This window comes from Gadus macrocephalus, chromosome 5 (assembly GCF_031168955.1).
Source record: "Gadus macrocephalus chromosome 5, ASM3116895v1".
Taxonomy (NCBI): Eukaryota; Metazoa; Chordata; class Actinopteri; order Gadiformes; family Gadidae; genus Gadus; species Gadus macrocephalus.
The window spans coordinates 9948679-9968498 of NC_082386.1; the positions used below are offsets into that span (position 1 = coordinate 9948679).

Genomic DNA, 19820 nt, shown 5'->3' on the forward strand with positions numbered 1-19820 from the left:
AAATAAAAGTCAGTAAACATTGAAAAATATGTACACATTTTTCGGCAGGAAGGGAGGTTGGGAGAGCTGGACTTCCAGACAAGAGTTAAGTGAAGCGTTTGATTTATGGTTAGATTCACTGTAAAAAAAAAAAAAAAAGAGCCAATGCAACCACCTCTATCCACTCCTACGTGAGATTGGACGAGCTAGTAACGTCTATTCTCTAAAAGGGATTACGGAAACTTTGTTGCGTAGGGTCGGCGTAGAAAGAGGCGTTCTCTGGCTTGTGAAACTAGGTCTTTGAACTACAGACTTTTCACTGAACACAATCTGCTCGGGAGAAAGGGTAGCGCATCCACTACATCTGTCCATCTACTACTGTCCAGCCGAACCATGCCAGCCCAAATCATCAGCGGCAAAGAGGTTTCCGCGTAAGTTTATCATGCCATAGTTTGACCATAGGTCCATTGGAAACCCACGCGTTGATAATGTGTACCAGCTAACTAGACGGCTAGCTTAAAAGTTTTGTGATGCCTTCTTTTCTGTAATGGCTAGATTAGTTTAAGATTGTGACTGTTCATAGCCTACAGGGATTTCTTAAATTATGGTAATAAAGTGAATGTTAGTTTAATGCATGGGATAATATTACGCACGTCTTGACCGCGTGCATCAGGTGTTCATGTGCAACATTGTGTACTTTATTTAGACAACTTTTGTTATTGAATTAGAATTACCGTTTTTCTTTGCTCTTTAATAGTTAATAGCCAATCTTCAAATCCCGAATATAAACTCAAGGCTTAGTCATTTAAAATTGTAGGATTATGAAAAAGGCAACAGATTAGTAGGCCCTATAATATGTTATGATCGCAATACTTCACACACACGATTGTGAAAAAGGTCACATTGATATAAGGTAAATCTAAACTAAACTACAAATGGCATTATTTGTAAAGATTGAATTTTTTTTTCAAAATAACTAACTACCTTCCTGAAGTGCCTTTTTATGTTAAGCGTATTGACAGAAGTAGACTTTGCCGTTTAATAGTTGCAGGATCGATTGCTGTTATGTAAGATTTTGCTAAAAGTGTCAAACTCCATGCAGTGAACCCTCACCCTCAATGCATTTATACTATGCTTAAAAGCTTTTTGAAGTGTAAACATGTATGTGTGAACAGAAATAAATTGACCATCTCGTGTTTATTGCCAATATTGGTTTGAGACGTATGTTTGTCACAAGACATGTATTCCATCCAACCCTCATTTACGATTGGCCTTCTGGTTAGTTGATAAAATGATAAATTATTGATAAATCTGTCATGTAGGTTCATGCTCAGTTGGATAGAGTTTGATGCATTGCTCTAAAGTAGTGGGGGTGATCTACAATACTAACCTGTTTCAGTGATAAGGAAGCATGCTTTATGGGCAAGGTGCTGTATTTGAACCTTGTCATATATCAAATCTGTAATTCTTGACACTGTGTTTAGAGATGGATAACTTATCTTCTATAGTGTTCTTTGTTTTTTTTTTTAAAGCCAAATCAGTTCATTTTGCCATTCACTATCTTTCATTACTAATGTCTGTCTATAAGTAAAATGTATTTCTGATTATTTCCGGGGGAAATACTAGGACAACAACTAACGTGGGGCCCTAGGCTTGAAGATATAGGCCGAACTTGCACTGCTGCCACTTATTTGTGTCATGCCCATGCAATTATTGGCATCATGTGAGGTATTCTGCTTAAATTTGGAGCTACGTGAGGCCTGATTGTAAGTGAACTCCTGCAACATATTGGATCACATCCAGTTTGAACAAGCACAATAAAGAACATGGTCTGTGGCCAACCATATATGTTTATACTAGGGCTGTCGAGCGATTAAAATATTTAATCACGATTAATCGGGCATTGAGGAGCCGGTAAAAATATTGAACCTTTATGCATATCGGCCTCTGCCTCAATTAAAAGGGTGCTCTTTCTTTACACTGGGCTTTGTGTTAATAGACTGTTTGCTTCCTTTGCCATTTGTCACTTCGTGGTCATTTGATATCTTAAGATGCCAAAAATGCAGACATTGTGAAAAAAAATTAAATGCTTTAGTTTCAATGACATATTTGGACGCAGAAGATATGGTAAATATAACAATGCTGTCCAAAATCCAAATCATGATCATTTCATACTCCGTATTAACACATACTAGTCTATCGCATTAATGGCATAGTTAACTCACGATTAATCGTAAAAAAATTTCTATGCTTATATCCCTTGAATTCTTTGTCCCATTAATTTTTCTCATTTCAATGCTCTTATCAACATGGAGAAGTGCATCGGCTTGCCTTGTGCAAATGTTTTTTTATTGATAACAACATTGGCATATTCTGATCCAAACAGGACGGTACAAAAAAAAAGCCTATAATCCAATTAAACGATGAACATACAAAGATATGCCTTGAACATAGCAGTCAGGCTACTGCTTCTTTGTTTTGAGCCCCAACAAATTAACGTCGTTAAAATTGGTTTGCGTTAACGTCGTTAATAACGCGTTTAACTGACAGCTCTAGTTTATACCCATTTAGCCATTGTCGGACCAATTCGAAATTATAGTTCAATACTATTCATTTGTGTTGCATTGGGGTAAACGGTACATTTCCTTATCTGTCTGGTTGAGCGACGGCTCTGTTCTTTGATCACTATCATTTTATTAATTTGTACATGTTTACATAGCAATTGGTTTTAACTTGCCGACTCTTAACATTAAGTTATACACTGTCCATCCTCCGTTATCTCATGAGATAACATGCCATCTTTTATTGGAACTTGCCGACTCTTAACATTAAGTTATACACTGTCCATCCTCCGTTATCTCATGAGATAACATGCCATCTTTTGTTGGAACTTGCCGACTCTTAACATTAAGTTATACACTGTCCATCCTCCGTTATCTCATGAGATAACATGCTATCTTTTATTGGATTGACCAAAATCAAAAGGGCACTAATAGGACCGTAAATAGTTACAGTGTAACACTAACTTCAAGCAGCTTGCAGCTCTAGAACAGATTTATGCCGGTTGCAGGTTTGTACCGTCAGCATCTTAACATTGTAGTTGCATAATCTCATTGTTGTTAACGTAACCTCTCAAGGCCAATGGAATGGTATTGCTGAAAATTAAGACAAAATAGGCCCCTGAACTTGGGGCTGGTGCGTGTTTTACTGCAGGAACCCACATTTTTCAAACGTGGTGTCATTTCTTCAGACCTCTGCTGTGAGATTATCTGGACAGTGCAGATTCTAGTTCTATTCCGGGTCTCGATCTGTGTGTTGTGGGAAGTTAAATAAATAACACGATTGTTTTCTGTTGATATTTTCAGGCAGGTGCGGGCGCGCCTCAAGAAAGAAGTGGAAGAGATGAAGGCTCAGGACCCCAACTTCAGCCCCGGTCTGGTCGTCTTACAGGTTAGTCAAAGGAGGAGAAACCAAGGTACATCAGTGTATCATTACTGATACACTGATGTACCTCCACTTCAGATGCTGGCGCTGTTTGTGTCCTCAATCCCAAGTCAGTCTTTTCTTCTTGCAAGGCAGTACAGTGAGATGTCCCTGAATGCACCCTGGATGTGTCCACCTTGTGTGGCTGACATTAAGCTGGGTCCAGAAACATCTGTGTTGAATGACTTCACAGGTGGGCGACAGAGACGATTCAAATCTCTACATCAGCATGAAGATCAAGGCAGCAGCCGAGGTATGTTCTTAACACATTGACCTCATCCGATCGGATCGGATCCATATAAAACCCCCCTTTTTTTTTTAAAATAATAATTATTATAAAAAAAATGGTTTAATAAAATAGTTAGAATAATAGATGATAATTAATTTAATTTCATTTAAAGACATTTTTTAAAACGTTTTCTATTGTCTCCTCTATGGCTAGATTGGAATAAACGCCACACACATGAGACTCCCCAAGACAGCGACGGAGAATGAGGTACGCACCAATGAGCGGACCATTGGAAGCCGATGCCAACATACTGTTTTCACACGGAGCCCCGTCTTTCCTCTGTGTGAGGTGTATAACTGTGACACGGCGCCCGTAGGTTCTCGAGCGTATCCGAGAGGTGAACGAGAACTCCTCCATCCACGGCCTCATCGTCCAGCTGCCTCTCGACTCGGTCAACAAGATGGACACCGAGAAGGTGACCAACGCCGTGGCCCCGGAGAAGGACGTAGACGGGTAAGCAGCAGCAGCAGCTGACGTCAGCAGCAGACGTCTCGAGAACCAAAAGATTCTTCCTATGGAAGCAGTGGCAGCTGGTGATGAAAAATGTTGGTGGGGTGCAGTAATAAACGAGGGGTCTGGGGGTGCCCCCCAGAAAAATTTGAATTGGTAGATTTGATTTCCTGTATTCTGGTGCATTTTGGGGATGGCCACTACCTATTACCTATTGCCTACTATTCATTCAGATTCATAGCCTAAATCCTGACTTGCAGGGCCTGGACAAGCTTACACCGCATATACAGACCTACATTATGGTCATTCCACCAGCCATTGCTATTTGACCCATTGTTGTTATTCTGATATTAAGACGAATCATGATCACTTTCCTATAGTGTCAATTTTGTGAGTCTTTCAGTCTCAATGTCTATTTCAAATGCAATTAGAAATATGGGACAGTTGCTTCATTTTGTTTATAGTCTACAGCAGGGGTCTTCAACGTTTTTCAGGCCACGGACCCCCAAACTGATGGAGAGATGGAGCGGGGACCCCCTACTTATATATTATATAAAATTGTGTTTTATATTAAACTGGTCCTATGGTGCCATGTACAAAATTAACCTTGTTATTGTGCATTCAATACTAAGATATTCAAATAATACGTAGGTTCATATGTTCATGTTTTTATTTTAAACATGTGCAAGGTACAGTAAGTAAACTGTAAACATAACAGACATTTTTAAAACATAAATGTGGAAAGGAAAATTAGTGATGCTTGTTAGTGCCACTGGCATGCATAAACATACCTGCTATCTTGCATTAAATACTGAGACAATTAGAAGTGGAAGAACAGCTCATCGGAATAGAAAAGGATCATATATACGCCTCAATCGGAATACAATTCTCTCTCGGTTTGGGGTGGGTGCGGCTATTTTTTAACCTAGAGATGGCATAAGCAGCTTCAGTAGTTCGCAATTGGTCGGCGTCGGCCTATAGGCTACTTTTATGCACATCGACCGCTTTCAAGGAAAGTCGATTTTTTGCCTCATTCACGTCTTTCTTATCACTCTGCAGTCCGGTAATTTATCAACCCTGGCGAGTGACGTCAAGGTCTTTGGCGGAATATTTTTCTGCTTTCACTACGAATGGTAAAAATAAAAAAAAGGCACACCGTGTGAAGATATATTTTCGTTTTTGCAAATAGCCGTGTAATAAGCGGGATAATAGAACGTCGCCGGTCATTATCGAAAGTAATACCCTTCAGGGCGAAGCAAGACACCTCCGCTTCGCGTCAGGGTCCGGTTCGCCCTGTCGGGGCTTATTTTTCAGATAATGACCGGCGTTCTGTACATTATCCGCTTACATAACAGCACTCTCTCTCTACCAACAGTCTTGGCTGCGCACTCTCATCCAAATACGTATTGTTTGCGGCGGAGAAAGGGGTAGGCCTAGATATAAAGACCAGACGAGAAACTGACGTTGCTTTGCTGTCCTCCTTCTTCTTAATTGAAGGAGCAGGCAGAGAAAAGCTCTCTCCTGCTGGGCTTTCATTAAAATCAAATACATAAAAATGTCACCAAAACTTGAAAGCCGACGGCAAGAATTAAATGAGAATTAAATGACCAAAATCGTGAGGACTAGGCTTGCGACCCACACACACATGTGGCGCTCGCGCGGTCGTAGCTCATTGGCGCCACCTATTGATCATTATGTGCCAATGCACAGCCTCTCATTCAAATGACTTGGGGGTCATTTGACCCCTCTGTGGCGCTAGTAGTAAGTAAAAATGGCCCGGCGTTCCTAGTGTTAAATACACAATACACAGTGTGTTGGAATCATGTTAATGTGTATTTAAAGGCATTTCAATTTGTGGAAGAAATTGCGGGGGTGGGGAATATAAAACAAATGTCTATCTACCAAAACTTTCGCGACCCCCCTGCAGTACCTCCGCGGACCCCCTGTTGAAGACCTCTGGTCTACAGGCCAAAAGACAAAATAAATATGTAACTTACTTGCTCCTTTTAAGTTAAACATTCCTTGGGGTGTCCAATTCCTCAAATTAAATGGGTGGAAAGTGCTTACAACTCTCTGCCAGTTAGCGATCCATCTCTTCTCTATGTGTATTTGTGTTGCGCGAATGCTGCTGAGGGAGCTAGCCTATTTGATTTATTTATTGAATTGTCTAATCATTAGGTGATGACAAAAAAGAGAAAAGCGATACCATGGCCTGGGGCACACACATTTTCTTGCGCCAATAAAAAGCTGTCTCTGCTTGATAGACAGCAAAAAGTTTGCACACTTACATTGACTTCAACGTGGCCGGCGCCCCTGGGCTTAAATTTGAATGACCAATAACTAACCTAGCCCAAATCATTGATGTTCAGACACATTTAAAGGGTTGCTGGCAGTGGCAAGTACGGTTTATCATACAATTAAACGAGGATAAACGCTATGTATTTTTGTTGATTTATTTTGTATTTATAATAGTTGATTCATATTTACAGATATATTCAAGTGAAACTTTCACAGAGGGGCGGCGCCCTAGCGCCCTCTATTGACCCACCGCCGCTGTTTTTGCGTTCTTTTCAGGCTGACGAGTATCAACGCCGGGAAGCTTGCTCGAGGAGACCTGGGTGACTGCTTCCTGCCCTGCACCCCAAACGGCTGCATGGAGCTCATCAAACAGACAGGTAGCTGTCGGGTCTGGCTGCCTTATGACAGTTTGGAGGAAACAATGTTTCATTCCTGATCCAACGGCTTGTTTGCAGGCGTATCCATCGCAGGCAAGAAGGCCGTCGTGGTTGGCCGTAGCAAGATCGTGGGAGCGCCCATGCACGACCTGCTGCTGTGGAGCCACGCCACTGTCACCATCTGTCACTCAAGGACAGCCAATCTGTCAGAGGAGGTAAAATGGACGGCACTCATTAGCGCATTGGCCACGGACATTGTTCTCGCCAAATTAGGTCTTCCATGCGATCGTGCAGATGATGATCTCTGTCTATAATAGAATATGGGCACGGATCATGTTCCTTTCTCGAATCATTAAAATTGTTTACAGACTCGTCACGATATATTTATTTTATGGATCGTTGTCCTTTCTGTGTGCAGGTCAGCAAAGCAGACATCCTGGTGGTGGGCATTGGAAAAGCAGAGATGGTGAAGGGAGATTGGATAAAGAAGGGCGCAGTGGTCATTGACTGCGGCATCAATCATGTTCCAGGTTAGTAACCCTTGAGACAGTAGTACACTCAGTAGTTTGTCATAGAAAATTGCATGCTACTTCTATCGAAAAACATCACCACATCCAGTTGGCAAACCAGGTTCCTTTTGATCCCAAAGCAAGTCCAATTGCCGATGCTTCTGTCCCCTCTGCCAGATGAGAGCAAGCCTAGTGGAAAGCGAGTGGTGGGGGACGTCGACTACACATCAGCCAAAGAACAGGCAGGCTTCATCACCCCAGTGCCTGGGGGCGTCGGACCGATGACGGTGGCTATGCTCATGGCGGTAAGACTTTTGTTTACAATGCTTCAGGCTGTAGAGTAGGTAGAGTCTTACTGGTTCTCTTTATGGTGGAATAATTAGTAAGGTCCTTCCACCCTCTTATCTGCATCTTTTCGGTGCAAGACCGAACTTGCACGGAATAGGGGAAAAAAACAACATAATTCATGTTGTATGAGATTATAACATGGATGTTTTCCATCGTCATCGAGTAATAAGTATCAATGGAACGCTCCATGCAAATTTACTTTCATTATTTTGCTCATTTAAGAACCAAAGGGTAGAGTCTAATGGGCATATTATCAAGCCTTGTTTACAACAGTAATACGATTGTTAATAACAAACTAAATACATTACACAAAAAAATATTGTTTAGATTATTTTCAATGTTTCCTTGTTCAACGCAATACGTGGATATTTGTTCCTAATCCATTGCATTTGCCTGGGGATAAAGGCAGTTTAATGACGTTAAGAAAACTTGGTGTGTGTAGAATACCGTGCTGGGTGCCAAGCGTTTCCTGGACAGCCATCAACCCGGCAAGTGGAGCGTCTCCTACACGGAGCTCAACCTCCAGAAGCCCGTTCCCAGGTGGGTGTCTTGCTGTTCTCCTGCCCTCTCACCAAACCCTGCTCTGGCGTCCGAAACATTTGCACCCGAAAGTCATCCATCGAAACTTGAGTCAATCTTCCCCAGAAAAGGTATTCTTCGACTCTCCTGACCAACCCATAAATAACAGTATGTCCATGCACTTGCCCCACGACAGCGACATTGTGATCTCCCGATCGTGCGTGCCGAAGCCCATCGACTGCATGGCCCGGGAGGTGGGCCTGCTGTCGGACGAGGTGGAGCTCTACGGCAAGACCAAGGCCAAGGTCCAGCTGAGCATCATGAAGCGCCTGCAGGCACAGCCCGACGGGAAATACGTGGTGGTCACTGGGTAACGCAACCGCTCTCAACGTCTCGTCTGTCTGTTGGCTTCTCTTGTTCACGATGCCTTGTCTACGAGGTGTTCTGAGACCACGTCTATGTTTACCTTCTACTAGCGCTGGTGTTACAGTGTTATGACTCAAACAACATAAACCTGATGGAACAAATTGTTTCTTTCACTAGTTGTATATTATTCGTTATCCCTGTTTATATATTGTTGAAACCCTCTCCGTTGCTAATAATGTATTTTTTTTTTACTATTCTTAATTTTTCTCCCTCCAGCATCACCCCCACCCCCCTGGGGGAGGGAAAGAGCACCACCACCATCGGCCTGGTCCAGGCCCTCGGAGCCCACCTCAAGCTCAACGTCTTCGCCTGCGTCCGCCAGCCGTCCCAGGGGCCCACCTTCGGCATTAAAGGTCAGCACCCCGACACGGTGGCCGCGCAGCCTTTCAGCGCAGGGGTGGAACGGACACCCCGTCCATAGGAGATGGATGAGTGTGAGGGGTCTGTGTTGACCGGGCGCCGTTGGTCTCTGTTGCTAGGTGGCGCCGCAGGTGGGGGCTACTCCCAGGTCATTCCCATGGAGGAGGTAAGGCCTTGCTTTCCACCCCCCCCCCCCCCTTGTTTTTGTGCCAACCTTGCACTGGTGGTGTATTCAAGTCACAATTAACCACTTTTTGTTAAAGGTACAGCATGTTCGATTTGAGGTTAATTTCAGACTTCAAGCTAGCTCTAGTCTAAACTGCTCCTGCCCCTCCCTCTACTTACTCTCTTCAACCCAACTCACCACCCAATTACTTTTTCTCTTTTTAATAGTCCCATTGAATAGAAGTATAAAGGGCATAAGTCTGTACATGCTCACACTGGTTTTGCGGAGGCATCTTTCCTAAGGGCTCTGGTAATCTGCATTATTTAGAAATGCCAGCAACACTTTGTGTAATACATGTAATGCATTTCAATGGCTGCACCGATGCCCGCAGTTCAACCTCCATCTCACCGGGGACATCCACGCCATCACCGCCGCCAACAACCTGGTGGCCGCAGCCATCGACGCCCGCATCTTCCACGAGAACACGCAGACGGACAAGGTGAGTGAGCCATCCTGAAGCCCCCTCTCTCTGGCTCTCTCTCGTTGGCGTGCTGGGAACCTGTACTTGTGTTAACATGTCATCTCTCTCTTTCTTTCTTTCTTTCTCTTTGTGTATGTTTGACCTCAGGCTCTGTACAACCGCTTGGTTCCAATCAACGGAGGTCAGAGACAGTTCTCCCCCATCCAGATCAACAGATTAAAGGTAAACGGGGCATGACTGAAGGGCAAATCTCAAACACGAAAAACCCCAATCACAAAGCAATGGCGTCCCTGTTCTTTACACAGTCATAGAGGAGAAAGCGTTGTATGAATATCTTTGTATGGTCGTAGAAACTGGGGATCGAGAAGACGGACCCCAACACCCTGACGGACGAGGAGGTCACTCGCTTCGCCCGCCTGGACATGAACCCGGAGGCTGTGACCTGGCAGAGAGGTGTGAACGTTGGGACAGCTGTTCCTCCACGTCATGGATTTATAATGTCTACCGCGCCTTTTGTGCATCACCATGTGAATCTGCGTGTGTCTTGTGTTGTTCTTGCAGTTCTGGACACCAACGACCGGTTCCTGAGGAAGATCACGATTGGCCAGTCACCCACTGAGAAGGGATTCACCAGAGAGGTAGCGAGAGGCAGAGCTCATGTCTGGTCTGCGAGTCTCTCTCAAAATTTCCTGAAGCCATTTTCCTCTATAATCGAAGTCAATTATAATACTAGTGATTGTATTTAACTTTATCAATATTGTCCTCCCTATTAATTAACACTGCCCAGTACACAGCAAGGACTAGAAAATAAAAAAATGTGTGTTCTCCCAAAATGTTTATCTTAAGGAAGACCTAATTCCCGTTCTGAATTAAACGTTTTCCGACCATTCATCCCAGCTGTAAAGATTCTCTCTGCCATAGTGCATGACGGTTTGGTTCCTCGGCATCCCCTCCACCAGGCCCAGTTCGACATCACCGTGGCCAGTGAGATCATGGCGGTGCTGGCCCTGACCAGCAGCCTGGCGGACATGCGCCAACGCCTGGCCAACATGGTGGTGGCCACCAGCAAGAGCGGGCAGCCAATCACCACCGAGGACCTGGTCAGTTCCTACTAGCCCCCTGCCCTCTCTCTCCTCTGGTCTATTGAGTCACCACAGCCTTATCCACTGTCACCATGGTAACACAGGTGGAGGTTGTGTTTACCGCTGCTGATCTGTGAGCTCTGGGAAATATAGCAAGTAGCAAGTCGATGCTGTAATGATTTTTTGTGAGGAATAGATATCTATATTATACACGTATACAAACAATACAATTCTAAGGGTTTCAGCCGCTCTCCTATTGGTTCAGCTTCCGTTATCAATAATTATCAATAATGATGTTGCTTGATGATATTATACCTGTAGTATTCATTTTAAAGCAGTTATGCGGTTTCAGCAGCAGGTTTGCGACGCGTTCCACGTTCTCCTCTCCCCCACAGGGCGTGAGCGGTGCCCTGGCCGTTCTCATGAGGGACGCCATCAAGCCCAACCTAATGCAGACACTGGAGGTGGGTCCCCCCGCCGCCACACAGAACCGACACGAACCAGCCCGTCTTACGTTGTTCACAGACGGGTCTAGGACACGGTCATATGTTCCATTACAAACACTCTGCAGCAGGTGGGTCCAAAGACAGCCATGAACCCCGGGTGAGCCCAGTGGAGCGGGGTCGGTTGTGTTGGCCTTGCCAGTTGCATCATGGGTAACAATGTCAGGGGTTCAGTCGATCGTGTCACAGAGTCCTCTCCCTCCACAGGGGACTCCTGTCTTCGTCCATGCCGGCCCCTTTGCCAACATCGCCCACGGCAACTCCTCCATCCTGGCTGACAAGATAGCGCTGAAGCTGGTTGGGCCTGAGGGATTCGTAGGTGAGTCAAGCTCCCACAATGCATCGTGTAGTCTTTTGCATCTGATGCGTTCATTCAAGTGATGCCTACATGACAGGATGTCTAACTTGGTTCACTAAAATAGGATTTCGATTTTAGTTTAGCCAATGCTGCATTAGTAAGGGTGGCCATATAGCCGAAGAAAACAGTTGCATTGTGGCACCCATTGTACCCCAACCCGTACCAAGCCCGCTGTGCTTCTAAAAGGGGGCCCGTGGTTCAAAAACGTACCATGCCACTGGTGGAACGAAGGGGATTGACTCTCGGCATATAATTGTTCTAAAGCTAAATGCTATGTTCATTAAGATCTAGTTTATTTCCGCTGTGTATTGGCCATCCAGGGCTACTGTCGTATTATTTACCCATACACAATGGATGGATGGGATGGGCCCTCCTTAGCATCAGCTTCCTCTGGCAGCCGTGGTAATCCTCCTGTTCACTTCAGCTTTATTTAAATAAGCTTTCAATAGAATTTGAAAAAACCCACGTATTTAGCATGTAAGATGCATATTTCTCGGCTTACAAGTTATCAGATGAATTGAACAGAAGCTCTAAATAGGTGAACGAAACTGGTTCATAATGCATAATGCATTATGATATGTACATTATGGGTATAATATGCATATGATGTATCTATCTATATGATATGTATAATATGTACACTATATATGTATGAGTGAATGATGGAAATGTGACAAACTTTTCTTTTACTCCTAAATGGTTCAAGTTGTTTGGTATATATATGCCGTACAAAATGGATGTTCTTATCCACTGGCCGAATATGAGCATGATGGCATATTCGAAAAAGGATGACCTTGTCTAACATTGATTTTATGTGAAATCCTCTGACTATCATTTCACTCTCCACTGTCTACACTCAATTGGGCCCCCTAGTGTTGGCTCTACATATGCAGCCGAGTGGTTCTTTGGTTCTTCTCTTTGCAGCCAGCACGAGTAACAATCTTATTTTTGTTTCATCAACAGCCAATCTAGTCTCTCCATGAACGTCATATCCCATTTTTATTTGAATGGTTTATTTTTAACACGTATTCACATTCACCACGCCAGTGTTTTACGACAGCAGCACTTGCTCTCTGTGGCACCTAATCAAGGCCTGGAGCTAATCCATCACATAACGATGGCACTGCTAGTTGGCAGCTGAAACAAAAAGGGCGCCAAAGGTTCTGGCACAGTGCGTTAGTGGAATAATGCAATTCAACATCCATTGAGGTTTGAATTGCCCAAAGGCCTAACCGTAGATCCATAGAGCAGCGCCAGTGCTTTGCATGTCGTAGACGAACCTAACCTGGAGCTCACCACGCTCCCTGACCCGTGCATCGTTCCCCGCTCCACAGTGACGGAGGCCGGGTTCGGGGCCGACATCGGCATGGAGAAGTTCTTCAACATCAAGTGCCGCTACTCGGGCCTGCGGCCCCACGTGGTGGTTCTGGTCGCCACCGTCCGGGCGCTGAAGATGCACGGCGGGGGTCCTAAGGTCAGCCCCCCTGGGGGTCCCCCTGTGGCGCCGTCCAGTGCGCTGTAGTACTCTGGATGGTCAGGGGTGGTGCTGTCAGACTTATGAAACAAGAATTTGTATTTATTTAATTTTGTGTCAAAGCTATTTTTGCAATACTATTAGACAGTAGTTAAGGGCCTCATATAATTCTTCCTTAGTTTCTTTATTTAGAAAACATGACAGGTGAAAATGTAAGATATGCATAACATTGCAATGCCTATTTACTGTAGGCATAATAATGTAACTGAAACGGCACGGGAAATTGCATGCATGACAAGCCTTTGTTCAAAAGAATGTTCAAGTTAACAGTGCCCTGCTCATTGTCTCCTAGTCTCCCTCTATGAATGCAGATGGCCTGGTGTGAATGTAATTACGTTCCCTGCTGGTTGCAGAGGTCCCTAATGGAAAAAAACTGATTTATATTCCATTTTAGCTCCTGCCTCAAGTGCATCTTACAGGAGAATGAAGTGGAGGGAGAATGAGAGTGTTGAACACAAATAGCTGGATATAATTGTATGATGCATTCATTGATGCAATAGTTTGCAGCAAAGTATTGCAATCACGGAAATGTCCTTAGATTACGGTATATCCCTGCAACCACTTGCATGTGAAAATTCTATTACAAATGCTTAACCTTTTGATTAATTTGTCTTAAATAGTATTGGTCATGATCCCTAGTTACTGTTCATCTATACATGCATTACCTACACCAGCGTGAATCTGGTTTCTCCAAATGCACAATCAGTCATGAGAGCGTAATTGTAACTATTGTCTACCAATCATCACACAACCTTAATATTAATCAAATACTTATTGGCTTACTTTGTGCAATGGTCTGGTAATCTGTGTCCATTTAACATTATATTTATTTTGAATTAAACAAATTTCCCACTTCTATTTCCCCAGGTCACTGCTGGCATGCCTTTACCCAAGGAGTATGTGGAAGAGGTAAATGATGCCCTTGTAACAAGTAGCCTCAAAGGTGTGTGTGTGTGTGTGTGTGTGTGTGTGTGTGTGTGTGTGTGTGTGTGTGTGTGTGTGTGTGTGTGTGTGTGTGTGTGTGTGTGTGTGTGTGTGTGTGTGTGTGTGTGTGTGTGTGTGTGTGTGTGTGTGTGTGTGTGTGTCACAGAGGGGACCAAATAAAATAGAATGATCACATGTTGACGATTACCACGTTCACCCACTTTGAAGGACTTGTTATGTTTTCACACGTGAGTGGAGCATGTCATTCTGTTATTCGTGTGTGTAGAACCTGGAGCTGCTGGAGACGGGCTGTGGTAACATGAAGAAGCAGATTGAGAACGCCAGACTCTTCGGGGTTCCCGTGGTAGTCGCCGTCAACGCTTTCAAGTAAGCTCCCACCGGTGGCCATCGCTCTCCTATGGAGGCAAAGAGAACCACCGACTGGATCGCATTACCCTCTGCTCTGACCTCCCCCCCCCCCCCCCCCCCCCTGCAGGATGGACACCCAGGCGGAGCTGGAGCTGATCTGCAGCGTGGCCAAGGCGGCGGGCGCCTTCGACGCCGTCCGCTGCTCCCACTGGGCGGAGGGCGGGGCCGGCGCCGTGGCCCTCGGGCAGGCTGTCCAGAGGGCCTCGGAGTCTCCCAGTGACTTCAAGTTCCTCTACGATGTGGAGGTGTGGCCCTGATGCACTGAGGGGGGAGCACAGTTCATGAACGGGAATGGGAATGGCTAAATCTAAGCGTCTTAGAGTACCATATTAAGCGCTATATAAATTTCATTTATTATTATTATTATTATTAAATTCATTGATGGGTAGATAAAACTATTAATCCCCCTGCGGGGGATTAATAGTTTAATCTACCTCTATCTATCAATGCATTTAGCCATTCCCCGCAGGGGGTTTAATAGGAGTGTCTTCCTGTGTCTTCCACAGTGGAAGACACAGGAACTAATACAAGCCAATAAAAATGCAACTGCACTTCTCGGCCTACCTTCGGTCTTGGATAAACATTTCCTTCATCCCTCGTCTCTGTCAGCTCCCCATCGCCGACAAGATCCGAATCATCGCCCAGAAGATCTACGGCGCGGACGACATCGAGCTCCTGCCTGAGGCCCAACGCAAGGTGGAGCTCTACACCAAGCAGGTGAGTCCTCCCCTCGACCCGTTCGAGGGGCACGCTGGGAGGCCGAACCGAGGATCGCAAAACCGCTTGTGTGCTGATCCGTAGTATTTACCTGATGTTGCCAAACGCCCTGCCTTCACCTCACCTGACTGAACTCGCCTACCTTGTTTTTTTTTTCAGGGCTTTGGCAACCTGCCAATCTGCATGGCAAAGACCCACCTCTCCCTTTCTCACGACGCAGACAAGAAGGGTGTGCCCACGGGCTTCGTGGTTCCAGTGCGGGACATCAAGGCTAGTGTTGGCGCCGGCTTCCTCTTCCCATTGGTCGGAACGGTACGCACAGCCCACACCCCCTTTTCTGTCTACTTCGGCCTTGCGGTTCCCCACAGTCTTTACAAAAGAATGTATTTTAAACGGTTTGTTGTTAGGGTGCCAATTACTTGACGGTTTGTTAAGGTTTGGCAGTTAGCAATAAGTAACCGACGTTGTTCCTTTTGTTACCTGTTCCTTTCACCCTAGATGCCCACGATCCCTGGCTTGCCTACCAGGCCGTGCTTCTACGACATAGATCTGGACCCTGAGACGGAGCAGGTGAACGGGCTCTTCTGAGGCGGACCCCTGTGACTGCGGTCTACGGGTGCAGCGCAGTGTATGACCCCCGTCGTTTGAATTGCTGCTGGTGAAGATGGACGTCATGACATTTCAGTGTGACAGTTATTAGGATCTGTTTATGCTTTTCTTTTTCTCTCCCTCGTCTCCCTCGTTCCGGATTTGTCTCCACTGCTGAGCCCTGATAAAATGTGATGGCTCGTCAGTGAAAGTGCTGTGAGGTTTTTCTCAAGTCAAGTTCAGCCTCTCTTAATATGGCATCCGAAATGAATGATTTAGTTCCACTGCAAAGTCATGCAGTGTAGGCTTAATGATACCACTTAATCAGGCAGAACTGGCTGTATCCTTGACAAAGCTGCGGGTAGAAAGTTGGCATTGTCCTGTTTACATTCCTTTTTAATCTTTTAAATGGCTTTTGCTTCACCCAAACGGCTCAGTTACAAAAGCCCATTTCATGTTTACTTCCAATCATAAAAAAACATCAAATATTTGATTTCGCTGAAGTGGCATGGCGGGGATCCTTTCATTTTGTGCTGTGGTCATTATACTGCACTCTCTATGTCCTCGTTTGCTGTTTTCTTCTTCGACTCATTTTGTTACTTGATATATTAAAAAAATGAATAATGAATTAAAGCCAAAAATTTGATGAAATGCTATATTCTCGTTTTTGTTTTCTGCACACAATGACACCATTCATTTCTAGTCAATGACCAAAACGACTTTACTACTAACACAATGAGTTAACTTTCCAATGCTCATGTGCTTCCATAATGGAGGTGGGCATTGTGTTTTAATGTTGCAATGTACAAGCCCTATTCAAGTTGGAATAACTATAAATAGAGCTCAAAGTATAAAAAACAAAGATAACATGTCAATCATTCTGTTACCATGGCATCCCATGTGCAATGCTGCCGCCGTCTTCAGTCCCTGGCCACAGTGCTCCGTTACTCATTCAGAGACAAGAAGACGAAAGATAACGACAGGTAAGAGTCATTCATCCATTCATTTTAAATGTGCATATTGTATTTATTCATAATGAATAACTTGCATATTAGGAAAACAAATGTTAAATGACCATATGTCTGTGTCCGTTGTAGGGAATATTTTTTTTGCATATTATTATTATTATAACTTTATTCAAGACACAGGAAGGTCCACATAGACAGCACACTACATATATATACACATATACATATATATATACGCATATAAATACACACACACACACTCCGCATATATAAAACAATATAAAACATTCAAGAAGGAATGCAAATGAGGCATTATCAATTTTAATAAGTTTAAGGTGCTATTGTTAACCTATAAAGCCTTGCATGGATTATCTCCATCGTACCTAAAGGACCTGATCATTCCTTATAGTCCTTCTCGGTCCCTCCGGTCTTCGGGAGCTGGCCTTCTTTCACTGCCGAAGGTTAAAAAGAAATCGGCTGGACAGAGAGCGTTTGCCTATCGAGCCCCTTTTCTATGGAATAGGCTGCCATCAGCGATCAGGGAAGCTGACTCTGTGGAGCTATTCAAAGGGAAGCTCAAAACGCACCTCTACAATCTTGCATTTGGAGTGTGAAAACAACTGATGCGAAGTGAAGACTACTCTGTTTGCTTGTGCTTTTCTTATTACATTATACATTCCCACTATGTACTTTTCCGTTCTAATTCACTATTCTGTCAGTTGTAGCGTGCTGCGGGTGCTGGACTGGATGCCTGGACTCTCCTCATGGATAACCGGCCAGAACCCCATCACCATTTTAATATGATGTGCATGTATTTACCTGTATGTCAATTGTGGCACCATTGCACTCCTGACCATCCCTGGAAGAAGGGATCCCCTACACTGCGTTTCTTCTCAAGATTTCTTCCTTGCTGATTCAAGGGAGTTTTTTCTTGCCCGTGTGGGGGCATGGGTAAAGGGGGGTGTCACAAATATTTGGCCTGTTAAGCCCTTTGAGACTGTAATGGTGATTAAGGGCTATACAAATAAAATTGAATTGAATTGAAATTGAATTAATACACACATAATTAAAACACATACAAGCTTCGGGTCCAATGTTTCCAGAAGCACGATGTGTACCTTGTGTCACTCTGAGAGATATCAATTAGAGACACAATAATCGTGTTCATAGACCCAGTCAATCTGCCCATGAATCTATACATAAATATTATGTTTTGTTTTTCTTTCCTTTTCCTTTTCTAATATTTACAAAGCTAATGGATGAGCATTGCCATAACTGTATGATTCTAACCCATTTTTTACCAATACCTTGGGACATTTTTTGATCAGCAACCATTAGGTGCATACATTTTACGCTCAATTTCTATATTTGATCATCGAAAAATATAATCTTTTGCTGATCAAATTTTTTCCAGTTCATTGATCTATTGAGGAGCGGGGATAATCCTAAATGAGCGGTTCAGTCACAGCGGATACAGCTGGAGGCTCGAGCTTCTCGCTCACAACCAATCACGTTCTTCTGGAGGTCACTAGTCCTTAATTGATTTCAGCTGCGTCTCCCCCGCCTCTCCTCATAAAGCGCCCCCACCGTGACGGATGTTAATCGTTTATTTTGCGTTGGATTGCGTGGGCTGAACAATCCGGACATCGTGGCCACCGACGTGGACCCCCGCCTCCGGGACTCACGCAGTGAGTAACGCGGGATACTTCCTTCATGAGCACTGCACACATGTTACACGCTCCCCATCTCCTCCTGTCGTCTGTTCTCGCCCCTCTATTGTACATGTTTTACCGCTGGAGGTTAATGTGGATTTGCTAATGGAAGTGGTAGTTTGTGTTGAGTGGTTTATCTATGGGATCGACTGACTAACTAACGCTGCGGACCGCTACAGCACCGACCACCACACTGGGAAGTGTCCTCTGCTCACTGTGGAAGCAGCATGGAAGAACTGCAGCAACTCTGATGGAAACGAGGACCTCCACGCTGTTGTACACACTGTTCTAGCCTACTACAAACCGAGGCGGTCCCACTCAGTTTAAGATCTCGTGGTCAATGCGGCAGACCGCTGGACCTGGACGTCACCTTCTGCAGATACTTCACTGCCCTCAGGAATCCACGGATAACTTGAAACATGTCCGACTCCACATGTCCGAAAAATCTAGGATGGAAACTTGTGGAAGGAAGAAAGGGTTCTGTTTTTGCTCAACCCATAACCCCACTGAGCCCTTCTGTGGAAACCTGTCTGACTGACCCTACTGACTGGGGGCCTGTTGATGTGTGTTTGGTTGGTCTGGTAGGTTTGCTGTTTGTGATCTGCAAGGTGGTCCTGGGTTAGATGCGGTGTCTGACTTGCACACCACTCTCCCAATTCTATTCTTCTTTACTACTTTTCTACTTTCAATACACTTGCTGCTGCTGCTGTTGACCGCTGGTGGTGCAATGTGGTTTTTATTCGCGTATGTTCTGTGGACTTTGCATTTGTATTTTAATGAACATGTTTACTGCCTGTTAGACCTCGGATTGGCAAACCTAAACTCCTTCACTGGCAAAATGTAGATGCAAATTAAATGCCAAAATTAACATTTCAATATTCGTTTTGCGTATTTCACCAATAGCTTCGGAACTAGACGGACCTCGTATATAATTTGCTCTTCAAAGATGCGGTCAGGCGCCCCTCCGTTATATAACGTTTTCTGCCCGGTACGAAATAGACCGACCAATAGCAACCCTTTAGGCTATCTAATGTGAGGTTGGATATACGCAACATGTAGAGGTGTTTCAACAACAAAGATGGAATTTGGTGAACTAAAGACTGTATATGCTCACTAAAAGAACGAACGACTACTACTCAAAGATTTTGAGGAATATGTATTTCTGCATCACCCGTTCCAATGCTATGATTAGTAGAGGCCTATCCAATAGCATCGACCCATTTTAGATCGCGCCCTTTAGACACGCCCCTTGGAAATTGAACAACGCACTTCAACGCAGAGGATCCAGAAGGATTTCACAACAGAGTCCATTGGAAGATA

General features: G+C 44.4%; 1 protein-coding gene across 1 annotated transcript; it reads left to right on the forward strand.

The window, feature by feature from the left end:
- The first annotated feature begins 237 nt into the window (after positions 1 to 237).
- Positions 238 to 16471, forward strand: mthfd1b (methylenetetrahydrofolate dehydrogenase (NADP+ dependent) 1b). Its single transcript, XM_060052117.1, has 27 exons — positions 238 to 410; positions 3345 to 3429; positions 3656 to 3715; positions 3905 to 3958; positions 4068 to 4204; positions 6776 to 6876; positions 6955 to 7091; positions 7295 to 7406; positions 7563 to 7690; positions 8176 to 8273; positions 8449 to 8622; positions 8895 to 9031; positions 9158 to 9204; positions 9596 to 9703; positions 9833 to 9907; positions 10036 to 10138; positions 10247 to 10323; positions 10645 to 10785; positions 11163 to 11231; positions 11478 to 11589; positions 12963 to 13102; positions 14030 to 14071; positions 14373 to 14473; positions 14583 to 14760; positions 15125 to 15232; positions 15392 to 15544; positions 15731 to 16471. Exons 1-27 carry the CDS (start codon positions 373 to 375, stop codon positions 15818 to 15820), a joined length of 2805 nt encoding a protein of 934 aa, XP_059908100.1. The 5' UTR covers positions 238 to 372; the 3' UTR covers positions 15821 to 16471.
- The last annotated feature ends 3349 nt before the right edge of the window (positions 16472 to 19820 follow it).